Source organism: Pteronotus mesoamericanus, unplaced genomic scaffold (assembly GCF_021234165.1).
Source record: "Pteronotus mesoamericanus isolate MK-2021 breed Mesoamerican mustached bat unplaced genomic scaffold, CSHL_Meso_final contig_50, whole genome shotgun sequence".
Classification (NCBI taxonomy): domain Eukaryota; kingdom Metazoa; phylum Chordata; class Mammalia; order Chiroptera; family Mormoopidae; genus Pteronotus; species Pteronotus mesoamericanus.
Genome location: NW_026555186.1, coordinates 24,597,274 through 24,619,025, shown reverse-complemented (window position 1 = coordinate 24,619,025; position 21,752 = coordinate 24,597,274). Strand labels below are relative to the sequence as shown.

Here is a 21,752-nt window from a genome sequence, read left to right as displayed (position 1 = left end):
GTGTGGAGAACCAGAATGTTATGCACTGCTGATAGCTGTAATATATGTTGGTACAGCTCCTAAGAAGGGCAATGTCTCAATATCCATCCAAGTTACAAATGTATATATATACTCTTTGACTCCGTAACACTGCTCTGGGGAATCTAGCTGATGGAACTGAAGCATACATGGACAGACACCTATACAAAGTATACAACTTTTTAAAATTATATGACTGTTTGTAATATTTAACCACAAATGTATCTATAAATGAGAGACTGGTTCCATAAACCATGACACATCCATACTACGGAGAGGCCAGGAGACGGCGGCTGCCAAGTTCCGCTGTGCAGTGAAAGGGCCGGGTGCAAGCAGGCTGGTGTGAGCGGCATGCTAAGTTCAGTGTAAAAGTGCAGGAAGTCTATTGTTACTCGGCTTATTTTTATAAAATAAAATAATGAAAGGAATCATAAGAAACTAAGAAGAGTGTTGTCCTGGCTGATGTAGTTCAGTGGACTGAGTGCCAAACTGTGAACCAAAGGGTTACCGGTTCGATTCCCAATCAGGATACATGCATGGGTTGCAGGTCAAGTCCTCAGTAGGGGGCATGGGAGAGGCAACCACACATTAATGTTTCTCTCCCTCTCTTTCTCCCTCCCTTCCTCTCTCTCTAAAAATAAATAAAATAAAATCTTTTTTAAAAAAACAAGTAAGAGGAGTTACGACTCTGTAGGCATGAAAAAAGGCATGAGAAAACCTTGCATTAGAAAACTGAATGTTCTGTATTTTGATCTGGGTGACGGTTCCATGGGCCTATATGTGTAAAAAGCCAACAAGCCTTACAGTTAGTGTACTTAATGCACTTAACTCTGTGTATGAAGATATACATTACACTTCAATAAAATTTTAACAGTATCAAAAATGTTTCTGAGGAAGATTTAATGATATAACTAAAAGCGTACAATATAATGTTAAATCCAAAAAGGTAGGGTTTGGCCCTGGCTGAGTAGCTCAATTGGTTGGAGCGTCATCCCGATGTGGGTTCAGTCCCCAGCTGGGGCACATGCAGGAGGCAACCACTGCGTGTACTGGTGGGTGGAACAGTGAACTGATGTTTCTCTCTCTCTCTCTTTCCCAACGAATCAATACATTTAAAAAAAATTTAATATAAAAAATGCATTTTACACTGATAGGGAACATAATCATACTTCTGAGTTTAAAAAAAGAAGTAGAAGGGGGGAAGGATTAAAGAAAATACACTGAAATGGTAACTGAAGGTAGAAAAAATTTATACTTTAGTATATTTTCAAAATGCTCTGCAGTTTCCAATCAGATTGGCTGATTAAATAAATAAACACACAGACACAGAGTCATGCGCCACATAACATTTCAGTCAATGATGGATCACATACACGACAGTGGTCCCTTAAGACTGTAATGGAGTTGAAAATTTTCTATCACCTGCTGACGTGTAGCTCATAACACTGTGGCGAAATGCATTATTGCACTGCCAGTTGTATAAAAGTTTAGCACATGCAATTATGTATAGTACAAAATACTTGATAATGATAATAAACAACTATGTTAATGATTTACTTACTATACTATATCGTTATTTTAGAGTGTACTCTTTCTACTTACAAAAATGTTTGCTATAAAACAATATGCTGTGTTATGGAGGCAGGAGCCTCCTATATCTCACATTTACTGTGTCTCTTGATTGCACAGTCCCTTGTAATTGATGCAATTTCATGTTTTATACAGTAACATGCTGTTCAGGCTTGTAGCTTAGGAGTCACAGGTTATACCATATAGCCTGGACGTGTAATAAGCTGTACCACCTAGGTTTGTGTAAGTGTGCTCTACGATCTTCACGATGATGAAACTGCCTAATGGCACATCTCTCAAGACATATCCCCATCATTCATCAATGAATGATTGCTGGGGTTTTGGGGTTTTTATGAGATTATATTTATTAAAGCTGGGGACAGTGAAACAAAGGAAGGGCTTAGAAGAAGCAACAGGAGAGCCTGGGTGGGGCTGCTTGGGCTCCCTAGAAACTATGGGAAAGAACGGAGCCCAGGCGGGGCTGCTGTCAGCTCACCAGAGAGTCAGAGAAGAGGGGGCCTTGGGGGCAGGCTCGGGGGTGAGCCCAGGACGCGCTGGTGCCGCCCACTGCTCCCCTGGTTGCAAGTCTCTTAGGGACTCGTACAGTTTAGGAAAGGAAAGTAAAAAGGCACACCTGAAGTGGGGAGAGAGGTGTGCGCGTGCTCCAGAAAGAGCCTGCCAAGTGACCGCATTTAAATTCAGAAAAAAGGTACCCATTAGATCTAGGGGTTGAGGACATACAGAAAAAAAATAAAGATCTGTAAATTTATTAAAAGAACGTTTAAACATTTAAAACATAACAATGTTGGCACAAATGTCAGTGAGTGACTTCAAAGAACCAGGTTAACACCCAAATAGTGTGCAAACATGGTCTGTTTATTTCACAAAGTACAAGATATAGAGAAAGGGGAGGGGAAAAACACCTAAAAGCCCCTAGGAAGGCAAAGAAACCATTGTGCTCAAGATTCAAAGACAGGAAATTAAAAAACTGCACGTTTTCTGAGGAGGTCCGAGATGGTGGCAGCGTAGGAGGACACCGAACTTGACCCTCCAAAAGATACATTGAAATATACACCTACCTACAGATCAAATATTCCCAAGAGACAACAGAGGGCTGAACGCACAGCTTCTGAACAACACGTAGAGAAGGCTGGGGAACTGCAGGAGCTCTCCGCACGCTGCGGAGACTCACTGGGAGATGCAGGAGCCCTCTCAAGGTCGGAGGCGCTGGTTTCTAGTTTAGCAAAGCAAACTTGGGCAGGTGAGTGAGGAATGAAAGGAAAAGCAACATGCCTGTGGCCAAAACCACCTTGGAGCAGCCTATTTCAAATGATACCCTTCCTCGGGCATTTCAGTGGGGGAAACAAGGGGAAAGGGAAAAGAGATAAGGAATGTGCAAGTATCCCATAAAACATCAGTATGCCAAAATCGTACCTGTGCTATTCAACAGATTCTTTAAGTTTCCTATGACGAAATACTTACTACTTCAGAAAACCTATCAAGTGCACATCAAACAACCTAGTCTGGCTATCATATTCTCTGGGGACCCAATGGGGAAGCATTATAAAAATAATGCCTGTTAAAAAGTTAAGTCCTCCCAGCTTCATTGTCATCGTCACCTCTGTAAGTTAGTATGACTATCTTTTGCCCAATTATCAAAAGCACCTAGAACTGATTAAACCTCCATGATAGTAAAACCCGGTGACAGCCCAAAGTTCACTGGGACTCTGTTATTACTGGCTCTAGTCTCTTTTCAATCTTATTTTTTTTTTTTTGAGGCTCTCGAAACCTTAAGTAAACAAATCCAACAGCCAGTGAAAACTAACACACCCAGAAACTCTCCATGAAACATTTACTTCATAGTTCACAATAGACTGTCCTACTCCATCTACGGGTGGCCTTGCCTGGAGCTAAAGGTCACAAGAAAACATTCCCCAACACCTTCAGGCTTTATGGGTGGAAAAAACAAGGAGGAACAAAGAACAAGCAGGCTCCAAGGAGAGCACAGGGACACCGAGCTGTCTTCTCCATGGTGTATTTTATACATCCCGCACCTTATGACCTTCCCAAGACTGCTTCATTTTTGCTCCGTAACAATTTAAAAACAAAAACAAAAAAAAACTTCATCTACATTTCTAGAATTAAACACCAGATGTATACAATGCTAGAGCTAAAAGAGCCTTCAGGATGAGCAATGTCTTCACCCCTGACCAGCAGTACCCAGCTAGTCCTTCCTGCTTAGCTCCTACTAGCAAAAAAAAAATTTCTGCCCTGGAACCAGTGTCCAGGATTCTCAACTAACCTTCATGGAAGATATCAATCTGCTCAGAGAAATGCATGATAACAGTTCCTGAGGTTGCTCCCAACAGCATTCTAACAGGGGATTCCCGAGAAACAAAGTCTTACTCCAAACATCTCCATAGACAGGTTAGGTTATCAGTACCATGCTTTGGGGAGATATTTTTGAAGGGAGAGACTCTGTGGGCTTTCAGAAATCACATCACATAGGAAGCCACTACCAGTAGGATTAACAGTATATATACAAAAAAGGAAATTGCCCTAATCTCTCTCTGCCTCACTCAAGTTATTTCATAGGTAAGTATTTGTGCACAGGTAGACACTGATTCACCAGGCTGTTCTCCATGTAAAAAGTGTAAAGGTCTGCTACCTGCTACTGCTCTATAAAAACACCCTTCGGCAATCTTGACCCAAGACAACACCTTGAGTAACAGTGCTTCCCACCACAGGAAAAGGAGGAAAATAAAAGGAGACCCGGGTGGCGGGGGCAGAGGGTGGGGGCGTTTGTTTTGTAATGGCCAAGTTCTTTCAACATGACTCCTTTAGAAGTCATCCATTTTCAGTGCCTACATCCACTTCTTAAAAATGGAAATCTGATTTTTCCCTTGTTGTAAAATAATTTCCAATTATCCCACCTTCCTCAAGCCTACGTAAAACCCAAGGCCACAACTCTGCAACACACAATAATTCTAAGAACAAAGTTTCACAAAGCACTAAAAGTCAAGTTTAGAGATAGAAACCTAGGGGTTTAATAAAAGATTGGGTGCTTGCTGATTTTTTTAAAAATACTTACCCATTCTTCGACATTGGGGGGCTGCTCATCATAAATACGTTCCTTGTCCCATAAAATATTCGACTTGTCATACTGGTCCATCTTCCTTCGAGTTTTCACAGCAAAGAAAATTATTAGAGCAAAAGCCACAATCACCATGAACCCCAGTACAATGGCAATGGCCTAAAAAGAGATGAAAGATATTTACATAATTAGATATTAATTGCTTAATTTATCCCAATGCACCCTCCACAAGTACCTAATCCACACTCAACAAGTACCTTACTAAATATCTGTGGCTTAATCAATATAAAACTGATACAAATGTTACATTTTACAAATATAAAACCTAGCCCATACCCATTGGGCTAATGCTAGCAAAAGACACACACCTTAGTTCAATCCTCAGAACATGGTTCATTAGCATTAGGTACTATCATCAACCCATTCCAGAATTTTTGGAGAGAACTATTCCAAAGCTCGAGCACCAAGGTGCCATATTTTATAGAGGGTCTGTCTTACCATAAATTATGCAGACATGCTCTAACCAGGCTATACATTAAGAGAAAATGGACCAATGACTCATTTAGCCTGGCCGGCTTCTGGTTTTAGAGTCTTCCCTGTACGTGCTAGAAAGGGCCCTGTGACAGGGAAACCCTGCCCGGGACCGTCTCCCAGGGCCAGGTGGGTATGCGAAGTGGTGCGCTGGCGCCGGGGAACTTGGTGGCGCCGGGGAAGTTGGTGGCGCCGGCACAGGCACTCCGCCCTGGGTACCTGCAGACGGGTAACAGGAGGCTCCCGATGCAGCTGTCTAGCTAACAGTGATAGCCACTTTCGAAGAATACAGGTTTAGGGTAGTCAGAGGACTAAAAAAGGATGCAGTGTGGTAAGATAGTACCAACCCTCAGCCCTGTTTGCTATAACTATATCTGAATGGGCAACAACAAACATTCTGAAAACCTACAGTTGCAGGGAAACCATTTCAGTCTTTAAAACAGAGTGACTCATTCCGGTAAAAGAAGAAGAATTCCTAAGTCAGTGTGAGGAGAAAAAGAAGAACAAAACAACACACAAAGTTAAAAATTTAGTAACCCAGAAACATTTTCTTAATAGAATTAGGGGGTTACTCACGGTTGCTGAAGGCAGGCTTCTTTACCCCACCTGAACATTTGAATCACCTGGATAGCTTTTAAAAATACTGACTTGTACTCTAAAAATTTACAAAACACTGTTGCAAGGAGTTAAAGACAACCTAAGTAAATGGAAAGACATTGTATTTTCATGTATTAGTAGACTTGATGTAAAAATGACAATATTCTCCAAATTGATGAACAGATTCAATGCAAAATACTAGCTGGGGTTTTTGAGTTTTTTGCAGAAATTCACAAACTGATCCCAAAATTCCTATGAAAACAAAAGGGACCCACAATCTAGCCAAAACAATCTTGAAATAGAACACAGTAGGAGGACTCCCACTTCCTGGTTTCAAAACATACTATAAAGCTACAATAATCAAGACAGTGAGGTATTAGCATAAGAATAGAAATACAGGTTAATCAAATAAAATTGAGAGTTTAGAAACAGATCCTAACATTTATTGCCTGTTTTTGACTAGGGCATGAACAATGGTGAAATAGTCCTGTCAAAAAAGAAGACCAATACAACTGGACACCTACACGTAAAGAATGTTAAGACTCCTTCCTTATACCATGCCCAAAATAACCTCGAAATAGAACACAGACCTAACTGAAAGAGCTAAAATTAAAAGTCTTAGAAGAGCCCTAACCAGTGTGGCTCAGTTGGTTGGAGCGTCATCTGGTAAACAACAAGGCCATGGGTTCAATTCCTGGTCAGGGTACAAGTCTAGGTTGTGGGTTCGGTCCCCAATCGGGGGGCAATGTTTCTCTTGCCCTCTCTCTCCCCCTTCCCCTCTCTAAAAATCAGTAAGCATGTTCTAGGGTGAGGATTTAAAAAATATATATCTTAGAAAAAAACCACAGCAGTAAATCTTTGTAACTCTGAATTAGGTAAAGTGTTCTTAGATATGACACCAAAAGCACAAGCAACAAAAGAAAATTCAAACCAAATGAAAATTGAAGTCTTTTGTACAAAGAACAACACACAGAAAGTGACACGAGAATGACAAAATGGGAGAAAATACTTCAAGTCATGTATCTATAAGGGACTTGTATCCAGATATAAAAAGAATTCTTACAACTTAGTAACAAGAATAAAAGTAGCCCATTAAAAAATGGACAAAGATTCTAAATAGCCATTTCTTCAAAGAAGATACATACACAAAGAAAACAAGCTTAACATCATTAGGTATCAAGGAAATGCAAATCAAAACCAAAATGAAGTACCACTTCACATCCATTAGCATGGCTAGAATCAGACAGACAAGAACAATGTCGGTGAGGATGTGCATAAATTGGAATTCCATGTATTTCTGGGGAAGGTACAGTAGTGTACCCACTTTGGAAAAGAGTCTGCCAGCTCCTCAGAAGATTAAGCACAGAGTCATTATAAGACCCAGCAATTCCGTCCCTAGGTATATACTCAAGAGAAATTAAAACAGGTTCACACGAAAACTTATACACAAATGTTCAGAGCATTAGTCGTAATAGCCAATGTAGAAATAGTTCACATGTCTATTAACTGATGAATAGAAAAATAAAACTTGGTATATCCATATAATGGACCATTATTCAGCAATAAAAGGGAATTAGTTACTGGTACCTGCTACAATATGGATGAACCTTAAAACATTATGCTAAATGAAAGAAGCCAGTCAAAAAAGACTGCATATATATTGTGTGATTCCATTTATATGAAATATCCAGAATAGGCAAATCTATAGAATAGGCCTGAGGAGAGTTAGGGAAACGAGGAGCTAATGGAAACGGATTAGTGAAATGTTCTTTGGGAAAGAATGAAAATTTTCTAAAATTGGTGTGGTAATGGTTGCACAACTCTCTGAACAGACTAAAAAACAACGAACTGGACTCTAAATGGATGAATTATGCAGTATGTTAATTGTATCTCAATAATGACACCTAGCCCCTCTCCCAGCTTCTCATTTAAATAGAAGTGGGGCCTTGGCATCAATAGGTTTTATAAGTTCCCAAAGTGATTCTATTAAGCATCCCAAATTAAGAGCCCCTGACCCAAGGAGAGAAGGAGTGTAAAAAAACGAAATTATCCATACCTCCTGGGGATCCACCACACAGTAGTGATACAAATATTGATCCACGTATAATCCAGAAGTTGCAGGTGTATAAAACTGGTTGCAGAGGGCAATAATTTGTGAACCATACATAGACCCAGAAGCCTGGGCAGTTGGATTGACTCCCATTATATAGACGATTGTGGCAATAAACAGCATGAAGCCCAGGATAGCACTCACTATTATCACGGTCAGGTAATATCTTCTTGTTCTAGATATTTCAGATCTTATAACACTGGTAACAAATATTACCAATGCAGCAATGAAACAAAAGGCAGCCATAGACAGCAGGAAGCCCTTTGCCGCTCTCGGATCTGTATAGCCTGTTCCATAGCCATAACCATAGCCATAACCATAGCCATTTCCGTAGCCTCCAAAGCCACCTGTTCCAAAGGGGTAGCCTATACCACCTCCTAGTATGTTGTTTCCATAACCTCTGTCCCAGGCAAGTGTGGAGGCGACGCAGGCAAATATGGCAATGCACATCACGATAATGAGCATAGACAGAATCCGAATCACTCCTGGAGGAGAGGTCCACTTGTAGAAGTGAAGAATTTCATCTTCTGGGTAGAAAGAATACGCCGTGTGGGAGAGCATTGGTCGAACATTCATCTCTGCACCATACATGTCATTGCTTGGTGCATAATGACTGGGTTTGCTGGAATACATACGAAAACAATTTCAAGTTAGCACTTTTTGGAGGTAAGCAGAAAGAACATACGAAGTACTTGGAATAATGTAAACAAACCATTGGCCAAAAAAGCTATTGTTAGCAACTGCCTCACTACACTGGGGCGGTTTACATCCCCCCCAAATTCAAATGTCAACATCCTAAGTCCCAATGTGACGGTATTAGGAGGCCTTTGGGAGGTAACTCAGTCATGAGGTGAAGCCCTCATTAATGGGAATAATGTCCTTATTTAATAGGCCCCAGAGAGCTCTCTTGCCTCTTCCAACATGTGAGAACTCAACTAGAAGTCAGCAGTCTACAGCGTGGGAGAGGGCTTTCACCAGGACCTGATAATGTGGACATGACACCCGATCTTGGACTTTCAGCCTCCAAAACGGAGAGAAATCTCTGTCATTCATAATGTACCCAGCCTGCAGTCCTTTGTCACAGCAGCCTGAATGGACCCAGGTACCCTCTGAACCGAAAAGACATCTGTGCATCAGAATCCTCTGAAGGCCTTGTGAAAGCACAGATTGTTGGCCTCTACCCCCAAAGTCGCTGATTCTGCAGGTCTAGGGTAGGACAAGTTTCCAGATGATGCTGATGCTGCCAGTCTGGGAACCACAGAAAGAGAGTCACTGCTCTAGGTTCTATGTATGGAACAGAAGTTCTCAAATTCTGCTACACACCAGAATCACCCGGAGAATGTGTCAAATCCCCAGATGGGACACTCCATACCAGTTAAATCACAGTGCCTGGGGATGGAACCCCTGAAGCTTAAAGTAATGGCATCAACCCTTCTGCCTGTGTGACTTGAGACCGGTGCATCCAGACATGACACATACAATGGCGCACTGATAAACGTGTGATTCCTGGTAGCCCCGCTCCCCTACCTAAGAAGGTACATGGATTCATTTATTCATTCGACAGCTTTTTACTGGCACTGCCAGGCTGGGGTTGTGCTCAGCACTGGGGATACAACAGTGAACAGAACGGTCTCACCCCAGTCTCCTCAGAGCTGAGTCTCTGTCAGGGTGGTAAGACATTAATCCTTACAGGATCTGTAGTTAGTTATGGTAAGAGTTACAAAGCAAATCAAATATGTAATGAGGACTCATGAGGGCAATGCCTAATTGGATCTTGATTCTCCTTTATAAAGCTATCTTGAAAACCCCAGTAATTTCATCATAAGCACGCTTGTAAAAGGCACACTGATGCGTGGACGCACTGAATTCAAGAACCGCATGCGTTGGGGAGGCAAAATTCAATCAGTAAACTGACCTCAGCCCTGTTTGTTTCTGCCATTATTTCCACAGTTCATCTTCCTCACCCCAAGGCAAGGTATCTGACTATACTGTAAATGCTTCAAAAAACTATCTGAGTGTATGAGAATGAAAAGGAAGTGAAGAAACTGGAGAGAACACTGATAAGCTGGTCCTTGACAATACCAACTATGAAAGCTCCATAATCCCTTCCACTCAAATATTTGGGTTGTCTCCGTTTGGGGCCGTCATAGACAGTGTAGCTCTGAGTATCTTGAACATCTTGTATCCTGGGACACACGAGCACTTATTCTTCTAAGGTATGTACCCAGGAGTAGAATTTCTGGGTCAATTTTGTTGTTGTTTTTTTTTTAGTTTCGGCTCTACTAGACAATGTCAAACTGTTTTCCAAAATGACTGTATCAGCTTACTCCCATTAACAGTGTAATGTTCACAGAAGCACTGCTTATGATAACCCCAAACTGGAAACAGTCCAAATGCCTACCTAAAGGGGAATGGGTGCAATATTGTGATTTTTTTAAGAACTATGTATTCGATCACTCATTCAGTTGACCAAATAAATTTTTCTCATATACATTTGGTCTTCCACAATTCCTGGCTCATAGCTCTAGGAACCCTCAGAATTTCCTATGTACTGAGAGTGAGAGAGGTGTCTTTTGTTATGTTAATGAGGTAGCCAGTAGAAAGCACTAAGGGTGGGAGAGGGTTGGAACTTTTAAGTCTTTCTTTTATAAGTATTACCATACTTTATTATTTTTAAAGATTTTATTTACTTATTTTTAGAGAGAGGAGAAGAGAAGGAGAAAGAGGGGGAAACATCAATGTGTGGTTGCTTCTGACACATCCCCTACTGGAAACCTGGCCCACAACCCAGGCATGTGCCCTGACTAAGAATCCAACCAGTGACCCTTTGGTTCACAGGCCAGCCCTCAATCCACTGAGCCACACCAGTCAGGGCTATTATTATTTTTTTATCATTTTATTTCTCTATTGTTAGAGAGAGGGGAAGAGAGGGAGAAAGAGAGAAACATTGATGTACAAGAGATATATCAGTCGGTTGCCTCTTGCACGCCCCTAACTGGAAACTGAGCCCACAACACAGGCATGTGCCCTGAGTAGGAATCGAACTGGCGACCTCTCAATTTCCAGGCCAGCACACAATCCACTGAGCCACACCAGCCCGGACAGGAACTTTCAGTCTTAACCCCTACCCTCCATGCTCCATCCAACCACTCACACTACCTCCAGGTAGGGAAGAGAGGCTACAGGTTGAATCAATTGCCAAATGCCAATGACTTAACCGATCACGATTATGTAACAAAGCCAATTCAGAAAGCTTCCAGGTTACTGAATGTGTGGAAATTCAGGGACAGTGGTGCGTCTGGAGAGGGCATGGAAGCTCTAAGCCCTTCCCACATACCTTGCCCTATGCATCTCTTTCTCTGGCTTTTGCTGAGTTATGTCCTCTGCAATAAACCAGTAACCTAGTAAGTAACATGTTGCTGAGTCCTGTGAACTGTTCTAGCAAATTAGTTGAACCTTAGGAGAGGGCTGTGGGAACCTCTGATTTATAGTCAGAGGTGCAGGTAACAAATGGGCATTCTGAACTGGAGCTTCCAATCTGCAGTCAGTTGGTCAGAAGCACAGAAAACCTACGGCAGTCTTGTAGGACTGAACCATTAACCTGTGGGATGTGAGGTGATCTCTGGGTAGGAAGCGTCAGGGAGCTGAACTCTTGAACACCCTGCTGGTGTCCGAGAATTGTTTGTTGGTGTGTGGGGAATGCCCTACACTGGAACTGGTCCGGGGACCCAGTTTAATAGGTAACTGTGATACATCCATATGATGAAATGCTACACAGCTATGCTAACATGGCAGCCACTAGCCATGCAGGTTTACTGACCACTTGAAGTGTGGCTAGTCCACACTGAGATGTGCTTTTAAATATACTACTCTGGTGGAGGACACTGATAATGAGAAAGGCTATGCATGTGTGTGGGCAGGAGGAATAAGGAAAATCTCTGTACCTTGCTCTGAAGTTTGCTATGAATGTGAAACTGCTCTAAAGTATAAAGTCTTTAAAAAAACACAATGTAAGCTATCCCACGAATCAGTTTTTATACCAATCATGTGTTGAAATGATAATATTTTGGATATATTAAGTGAAATACATCATTAAAATTAATTTCTTTTGTTTTCAATATGCATTTAAGAAGACATAAAACTACATACATGGCTCACATTATATTTCTATAGCACTGATCCGTATGTCAGAACAGGACTTTGAAGTGTTGTTTCTTTCTTGACCTAGGTGATACTGTTCTCTGCCTTTTTCTACTTGTATATAATATTTCATCATCATTTATAAAAGCAACACAAAATAAACCTCAGGTAATGCAACGTTACTCAATAGCTATGCTCTCTAACATTTTTAATGACCACATTGCCATAAACAACTGTGTCCATGTTCGAACCAAGTTCAAGTTATTAGTCAAGAGACTGTAATATGAACTAAACCCCAACTACAGTTATCGAAGAGTTAACCACACAAACTACTTAAAGGAGGCAATCCCTAGCAATGCTTGGTAACAAATTTAGAATGGAAGGATCCACTGTTAAACCCATATATCCAGGGATGCCAATAACCCTCAGCTTTGCTTGTTTCATATAATGGCAGCAATCACTCTTAAAATTGACAATGCTATACACATTAGGCTAAGTGAAAGAAGTGATCACAAAAGACCATGTATTGTATGACTTCATTTACAGGAAATGTCCAGAATGGACAAACCTAGAACAGAAAGTGGATTGTTAGTTGCTATGTACAGGAGGAAAATGGGAGAATGCTAATGGGCAGAAGTTTCTTTGGCAAGGGAGTCATAAAAATGTTCTAAAATTATGGTGATGCTTCCACAACTCTGTGACTTTATTAAAATCACTGAAATGAGCAAGATGTATGGTATATGAATTATATCTCACTAAAAGTGTCATTTTAAAAATCAATAAGTTGCCAACGGTCATTTAAACAAGGCGCTAATATGGAAGTTTCATACCAATAGTGAAAAACAAAAATGAAAAACAAAAAGAATAAATATACACACAAATATAAGCCTAGACTATACTGAAGCAAACATTAGAAACAGGTAACAAAGGTTGCCTCTGCAGAGAAAAACTGTCATCCTGGAAGTTATGGGTAAGAGGGAAATTCATTTTTCACTGAATACACATATTTTATTTTTAAAAGCAAACAAACAACGGATGAAAGTTTCAACAATGCTAGGTACATATTTTTTACATGTAACAGTCTTAAAAAAAAAAGAAAACTGAAGAATTATTTACTTACAATTCATCAGGTCTATATGGAGGTGGACTTTCAAAAGGCCTCGATGACATGGTCAATGGTCACCTGATCTTCAAGGTGAGCAATGTCCTGAAGCTCCCAAGATAAGCCAATCTAAGCAACATAAGTAGGATAATGACATTACTCTGAGCTCACAGTTTCCTTGCGTCACTAAGAAAACTAATGATACCAATCCCAAGTAACCTTTCACACCGTGTTTATCCCTCTTGTCCTTCCATCGCTCTTTTTGCATATTGGGCCATTAATTCCTTCAGCACAGGAGGTCACTGAGCGTAGCAGTCACTGAGCCTGACGGTCCCCACAGCGCCTAGCACCGTGCTCCGTCACCGCCCGCAGACAGATATTGTGCAACCTTGAAATCCTACGTCGTCGTAAATACCATTTTTTAAAAATGGTATTTATTTTTTTAATAGCCACTTCAAAGAATAAGGAAGGTGGGCATAAGAAAAAAATTTTTTTAATATATTGTTTCATATTACTTTGGAAAGTTCATACAAAATGAGAAAGCATATGAAATTGCAGAGCTAGCAGAGTCTAGCACATACTAGCCCCTCAATGTTAATTAAAGCATAATCTGGTTTAAAAGTGTGCTTTTCTCAATACAAATGATTACAAGAAGCAACTCTGAATGGTGGGACTGTGGACCTTCTCCCCTTCTGCTTTTCTAAGTCCTCAAAACTAGGCAGCTTTTACAAATCACGGGGGAGAAACATTAAATGCACATTGTGTTAAGGCACCCTCTTGTCTGAGGGAAAAGCAGAATGATTTTGTTCTAAAATTCCTCAATTTTTCCCAACTTCACTCAATCAACAAGTATTTATTAAGTGCCTCCACTATATGGCAGGAGCCTGTAGAAGTTCAGTTCTGAGCCAGTTCTCCTCAAGGTCACACACAAAGAAAACAGGCATTACTTAGGGCTGAACTTTGCTACAAAGTGCGGCCTGCAGATGACCATAGACCTAAGAGGGAGCAGAAAGGAAGGAAGGAGGAAGGCCACTTGAGCAAGATCTATTATCTGAGTATATTAATGTGCCTAATATTTTTTCCTGCTCAAATAGAGTATGCGCAATCTTACATCGCTATACTTGGAACAGTGAATTGATTCAAGCTCTTTAAACTTTGTTCTTTAAAATCAATGGCAGCAATTGTCCACAAATGTCTTAGAATAAAATAGTGCCCAAATGTATATTAGGTAAAACCTCAAAGGTGGAAATACAGTGAATGTTAGTAACATCAATACAATTAGCACACTTTTTCCAAACACATCGTAGGACGACTTCTCTACATTCTTTTATTTCTAAAAGCTGTTTTATTGAACTATAACATACAGAAAGTCCACAAATCATAGGTGTACCCAGCCCTGTAACTAGCACCCAAACACATATATAAATGAGCACTTTAGGCCAAAACATTATAGTGCTATAAGAGTAAAAGTCCAGATTAAATGTCTCCTTAATTGACAGTCAGAAAAATATTTAGAAAAACTGAACTTAGACATTATGGAAGGCAGGACCCTACTTCTGAAGCTGAATGTCGAATACTGACAGACTGACTCGAGAGGAGGAATCTTATTCCTTCTATACCTGTGACTCACTCATTCAAGACTATGTCAAAAATTCCAGGCTCAGTGACTCTTCTTGAAAATTCAAAGTTAATCCAGACCCAGGCTGTAATTTTTGTCAAAAATCCAGACGACAATAATATCCCTTTCCAAATGGCTATGTCCTAGATTCAGAGTTTAGTTGTCATGTCTTCTCTAATAGCAAAGATTTTAAATTGTGAGGTAAATAATTTTAGAAAGCTCATTAAGAACAAGTCATGCCACACCAACTTCCTTCTTTTGATATAGGTGAAGGAAACGCAGGGAGAATCCTGAGAATCTTGAGCATATCCTTGTGTCATTAGACAGATTTCTAAGGGGCTGAACAATGGAACCTAATTAGGACGAAAGAACGGACCATTTATGTCCACCTGGAGGGAGGTGTCTAGTGGTGACTACACACAAAGAGGATGCAACAAACTAATCCAGATTTGCAGCTAGCAAGCCCACTGGCTACAAGTCCAGAAACACTGATGAAGTTCTCTGTAAGGCCAGAATGACTGGCTGAAATAAACGTAGTGGTGGTATTACAGCTCAGGGCCTTCCACAAGGTGCTCATCTCTGAGCCTCACTACCATCCTCTGTCAAATTGGGGGGTAATCCCGACCTCTCAGCGGGGATAACTAAGTAAAACTATGAAGTAAGAAAGACAAGAAAATGTATTCATAGCAAGGTGGTTGTCCTGAAGGTGAGAAGTATCAGTGTTTAGGCGATTGGGTATACTTTATATATCTTCAAATATCAGTGATATGGATAAATCAATGTAAAAATGTAAACTCAATTTTAAAAAATTAGGAAAGTACTGGATAGGGAGAGCTGATTTAATAACTCCATTTTTTAAATAACTTTTTAAAAATTGATTTGAGAGAGAAAGAAAGGGAGGGAAAGAGAAGCATAGACTTGTGGTTTCACTTATTTATGCACTCATTGGTTGCTTCTTGTATGTGTCCTGACCAGGGATCAAACCCGCAACCATGGTGTGCGGGGACGGCATTCTAAACAACAAGCTCCCCGGCCAGGGCCAATAACTGCCCATTTTTAAAAGTGTATTTCCTTGGTGAGAATTTCAACAAAAGCTAATGTTCTACTACAAACACAAGCAGTAATCACAGAGGTAGTGTTTGGATCTAGGAATGACGTGGTTATTAAAAAGAAGCAAACCCCTGCATAACCTTAAAATTTGTGCATCACGTACCAACTAAGTGCCTCTCCAGGAGGGTGACTAAAATTACTAAAGAGTGCTTTTTTCTAAAGATTGTATTTATTTATTTTTAGATAGAGGAGAAGGGAGGGAGAAAGAGAGGGAAAGAAACATTGATGTGTGAGAGATACAGTGATCCCAGACATGTGCCCTGACTAGGAATTGAACCGGCGACCCTTTGATTCACAGGCCAGCACTCAGTCCCCTGAGCCACATCAGCAAGGGCTAAAATTATTAAAGATTTTAAAAAATCATGTCTTAACACAGATGACTGGAAAGACAGGAAATGTTTGGCCTGGAGAACTCAACATTAGAAGGATCACTATGGCCACCTTCAAATATGTAAAGAGCTGTCTTTGTAGTCCTGGAAATGGTTCTTTGAAAAAACTAAAAAACAGGGTCAGGTTTCCTCTCAATGTTAGGAAGAATCTCCCTTACCATCCCAAAATAACAACTAACAATTCGATCTCATGCCAATTCTGCAAAACTTAAGTTGTTTGATATTTTGGGGAGACTGGACAGGACTTAAAAGGTCTCTTTCAAGGCAGCCTGTGGCTGTGCTTTAAGGCCACAGCCAAAGGCGAAAGAGCCAAGACACAACAGACTGTTGTCCAATGCCCAGAACAGTAAGTCATGACAGTGAAGGGACATAAGTCAAACAGCTAAGTTAGAGTCAGGGGCAGAAAGTAGCAAACACTTGATGAATATGTTAAGCTGAAAGCCAGCTAATGTTATCATATAACAAAAGTTCTCCCCTTGAAAATGTTTAGTGGTCAAAAGCTATCTTAATTTTTAAAAAAACCAAGTTAATTTGAAACTGAAAAGTTTGAAAATACTATGCCCCAAAATTATTCTTTGAAGCAAACTGTCAAAAAAGTAAAAAATATCTGGCTGGTATGGCTCAGCGGATTGAGCGCCAGTGCCGACCTGCAAACTGAAGGGTCACTGGTTCGATTCCCGGTCAGAGCTCATGCCTGGGTTGCAGGCCAGGTCCCCAATAGGGGTACATACGAGGCAACTACACACTGATGTTTCTCTTCCTCTCTTTCTCCCTCTTTTTCCCTCTCTCTAAAAATAAATAAATTCTTTTTAAAAAAAAGTAAAAACTGAACTTTATTATATTTAAGGGCAGACGGTTCCCTTTCAATCACAGACAGCAATAGTTAATTTGCTTTTTAGAAGTTTTTTAAATTTGCCTGATATTAAATGACTTTACTTATGTTATAGGCACATCATTAGTTAACTGCCTAAAATTTTGAAATTAGGCAGATCTTGAAATTAGGCAGATTTCAAAACAGATTTTGAGCTGTGTCAGAAACTGCATTTTTAATAAGCTCTCCCTAATTAAAAAAAAATATTTTAATTTATCTTAAAATAAGATAAATTTCGAACACATCATATATTTTGAGAATCACTGCCTAGAATAAAAGCAGCCGTCCAAGGAAGGCCTTGATCTTGTGTGTTTCCTGTCTAGTACGTTCAGATCTTTTCATGGCAGGTGCCTGTGGTTCAGGTCTCAGCTCAAATGCCACCTCCTCAGAGATGCCTTCCCAGTCACACATTTCACCCACGAAATCTGTTTTACTTTCAGAGCAAGTTTCCCCCTTAACTAAAATTAGGCTTTCTTTTCTTTTTCTTTTTTCTTTTTTTCACTGCCACCATCTCCACTCCAACTGGAATACCAGCTTCACAAGCACTTAGATGTCTGTTTTGACCATCACTGCTATTCCTGATTCCTGGTAAAAAGTGATCTACCAATATCTGACTTATAAAACCAACAGCCCATAACACAGGTGGGGTTTCAATCCAGCAGTGGCCATCCTCAAGTTCTTCACTCGTAACACCCAGCAAATACAATCTTTTAAGTTTAACAAACATAATTAAGAGCTTATAGTCTGAGAGGAAAAGAGAGATAAGGGTGAAATACACAACCATGTGGGCATCACCTGGGAGCTTGTTAGAAATGCAGAATTCGAGGCCCCACCTCTGACCTATTAATCAGAATCTGTATTTTAATAAGATCCCCAATTGATTCATACCACATTCAAGACTAAGAAGGTAACTAGGTTTAAAGGTGTTTATTCACTTTTAAAAGAGTTCTAATAAGGCTCACCTTTTAGAGTGGTTGATTAAATGATGTAACATACAAAGACTTTTAGAACAAACCCTCCAACACAGGAGGAACTGCCCATCATTCTCCTACATAGCCTGGAAGTTGTCTAAATCTCACTAATCTCTCCATCACCTAACAAAGGAGGCACCTATAACTAAATAAACGCAAAACTACAGAAAACCAAAATTGTCTCTTTGAGGCGATATCTATTACTGTGGATACACTATTTAAAATGTCTATTTAAAAAAATCAGAAAGAGAAAATAAAGATCCATATGTTCAATGCAAGAGAATCATTGTTATAGTTGGGAATGAGTAGTTTAAGAAATCTACCTCCGTGTAGAATGAACTAGTTTCAATCACAGCAAGAATCGCCAGCAGTGCCTTAATGGTAAGGGTTTCTCTTTCCCCTTCTCCGGGAATCCCAATAATACACCTGTTGTGAGAAAGGGCCACTCACTAACCTGTAAGGCTGCCTCTTCTCCGCCCCCAGTCCTTTCCCAAGGAGGCAGTTTGCCCAGCCAGCCCCAGGGCAGGCCTGAGGATGGATGCGGTGGCGTCTCCTCCCCTTCAGTCGCTTCACCTAGGGCACAAGGGGCTCGGAATTGCTCTTCCAGCCCCAAGGTGCAGAGGCCATTTTGGCCCCTCAACCCACCTCTCCCCGCACACTTCCTCCGACAAAGGCAACATGTCTGCTGGACTTGCAGGTCTCAAAACCCGGCGGCTCGGCCGGGGCAGGTTTGAGGTTCGCGCACCCCGTCGCACCTAGGAGCGCCCCAGGCACGGCGCGCTGGCCGAGCAAGGACCGCCCTGAGGCCTTCGGTCACGGCTGAGAATCCGAGCGTGAGCAAATTCCCTCGAAGCACAGTCTCTCTCGAAATTAAATCTCCGTCCTCCCAGCTTAAATCCACGAGGGTTCACCCAACTCCCACTAAGTGGGCTCAAAATTCAAAATAGTCCCTCGGCGCACACCGCCACTCCAGGAATACAGTAGTTCTTGGATTCAACACGGCCTCCCTCCCTCTCTCTCCCAGAGATACTCAAAGGGGTGGGGTGGGGACGGAAATGATGAGGTTTCCCGGGACCCAGGTCCCCCGGCCAGCGAGCGCCCCTCTCCAGCTCTCAAGACCCCCGAAGAGCTGAGCGCCGCGCTCCCTCTCCCTGAGGATCCTGCAAAACTGCAGCCCGGAGAGCAGCGCACAGGATTCTCACTGTTCCCGAACCTCCCGCCCCACTAAAAGCTAAGTTGCCCGCGCCGCCTGGGCACACACTCTAACAGTAAAGAATTTCCACCGAAGGAACTGATCGGCGCCTCCAAGTGGCCCTGGCCCCGGGACGCAGCCTCCAAGTTAGCGCCGTTCGCTCCGCGGACCCGCGCCTCTCCGGTTCCCCGCGAGTCCCAGCCCAGGGGCGAAACTGCCGCCGAAACCAGCCCGAGCGCCCTTCCCCCGCGCCTCCCCTACCACACACGGTGACCGCGGTTCCCCCACTGCATCCAACTCTTCACCTACTCACTACGGCCCAGCCGGAGCCACCAAAGACGGTGGGAGCGAAGCAGTGCGCTCACCTGGCGGTCGCACCTGACGCTGTGCGGACCGCCAGCACACAGCCCCGGACCGGGTTAGGGACCAGCCCTCCTCCTTGCCCTCCCCCTTCTCCTCCTCCATCCCCCTCCCCGACCGCCCTGCCCGCGGGCATGCGCACCAAGGCCCGGCAGGGCTGCGGGAGGTCCGCGGCCCCGCCCGGGCGATCCCCACCTGCTGCTCTCCGCACGGGTTCCTCCGCGCCCTGGCAAGCTCTCCCGGGAGTTCCTCCGTCTCTGCCTAAGGAAGGAGAGAGAAGGAGGTGGACACTGGCGAGGAGGTGTGGTGTGGCCGCCTCCTCCCTCGGTGACCCATTCACCTGAAACTCGGAAGGGAGGGGGGAGGAAGAGGTGGAGAAGGAGGCGGGAGAAACCGGCCCTGCTCCGCACACTCTTGAAGAGCGCGGAGTTAAAGGAAAAGCTCCACGTTTCAGGGGTAGAGACAGGGACCTAGCGCCGAGGAAGGGCTCGGACCCCCGGTCGTGGACCACCCTGGGGCGCGCTCGGAGCTTCGCGGGTTTCTGGTAAAACAGTAAAATAGAATATACGGAAGACTGTTTTACTCCTGAAGGAGAGGCCAGGGTGCTCGGGACTTGGGCAGGAATAACACGTCTTCATACAGTTTTATCGTGCTCCACAATTTAGTTAAAATTTTGTTGGAAAGAAGTATCCAGATGTGGGAGATTTTCAAAAGTCATGCGTACATTTAGAAACTGTTTCTGAATTTCTGGATTCGGAAAAAAAAGGCCATTACTCAGAGTGGTTAAATGAAGGTGAGGTACCGTAAATAATAGTATCGGTGAACTTGCCATCGCAATTAAGTACACACCACAGTAAACATTATTACCACTTAAGGGTCCTCTGCCCGCATCTCCCAGTTTCGCTATGGTATGGTGGAGAATCTCGGGGGAAGGATTTAAACAATTTTAGTATTATCTTTGGCTTTTTTAAAAGCCTAGTTTTGTATGCTGTTGTCTCTTTCTTGATCTGGAGGCTGTTTCCAAAGCAATGTTCAGTGAGCAAAATTCATAGTCGACACTTAAGGATGTATATATTTTTATATACGTATGTTGTAGTTCAACATTTTTTTAAAATCTAATACTCCAGAATGTGGCCATTTTAGTTCTTGCTATTTAACTACTGCATTGAAGGCTAGAATTTAGGTTTCTTAAATCCTGCTTCACTCGGTGTTCCGATCTGGAATGTCAGCATTGCTGATGCATTTGTGTCCAGTCCCGCCCACTTCTCTACCTTTAATTAAGTGGTTAGAGATGTAACGCTCCCATATAATAGATCTTAAGCCATAATTCTTAAGGAAGTAAAAGCAGTATACAAATATAAAATATTTAAAATGATGACAGCCTTAATGGATAATTAATCTGATTGGTATTGTTTTTGTGGAAGTCACTGTTACAATTACTTGAATATGACTGTAGTTTTTGAATGATGCAGTTTTAATTGGTGGTATTAACACTGGGGAAGTTAAGTTAATCCTTTTAATGTTCCCTGTCAGATTACTGAAATCTCCAAACATTCCACTCGGTTTATAATTAAACAAGGGAACATTTCCTAATACTCTCAGATTTTTAAACAGGCATCTAAGGAAGGGAGAGAGAGGGAGAGAGTTGTTCCACTCATTTACACATTGATTGGATGATTCTTGTATGCACTTTGATCAGGATCAAACCCACAACATTGGCCCGTTGGGCCGACACACTGACCAACTGAGCTGCCCAGCCAGGGCCATTATTTTTCTTATTCCCACACCAAACTTAAACCCCAAGGTGTGTTCTGTTAGAATGGAAGGTAAATTACCACATTTCATTTGCTCTCCTTATTCATTCATTCAACAATTTTTTGAGTGACTACCATGTGCATAACAGTTACCAAAACCCCCAAAAATCTTGTCTTAGCAAAGCTTACTTTCCTATTGAATTCATACATATGGAATATTATAATTTATTAAGTTGAACTATATGAAATTAAAAATAGTTGATCATTTTTACCTGCAAAATGGCAATTTCATGTGGTTCAACTTAATGCTAAGCAGAATTTCTGTT

The 21,752-nt window shown here is 41.8% G+C and overlaps 1 protein-coding gene across 2 annotated transcripts in view; it reads right to left on the bottom strand.

Moving 5' to 3' along the window:
* The window catches only part of OCLN (occludin), a 43,112-nt gene extending 23,180 nt beyond the window's left edge, over positions 1 to 19,932 (bottom strand). The window contains exons 1-4 of one of the 2 annotated variants that reach the window (XM_054578468.1): positions 19,868 to 19,932; positions 13,180 to 13,290; positions 7,866 to 8,541; positions 4,679 to 4,840 (exon numbers count right to left, since the gene is read on the bottom strand). In XM_054578468.1, coding sequence (XP_054434443.1) covers positions 4,679 to 4,840; positions 7,866 to 8,541; positions 13,180 to 13,229 — 888 coding nt within the window. In that variant the 5' untranslated portion in view covers positions 13,230 to 13,290; positions 19,868 to 19,932. Of the gene's footprint in view, positions 1 to 4,678; positions 4,841 to 7,865; positions 8,542 to 13,179; positions 13,291 to 19,677; positions 19,707 to 19,867 lie in introns of those variants that run through there. The other variant, XM_054578469.1, reaches the window with a different exon arrangement.
* Positions 19,933 to 21,752: the final 1,820 nt, after the last annotated feature.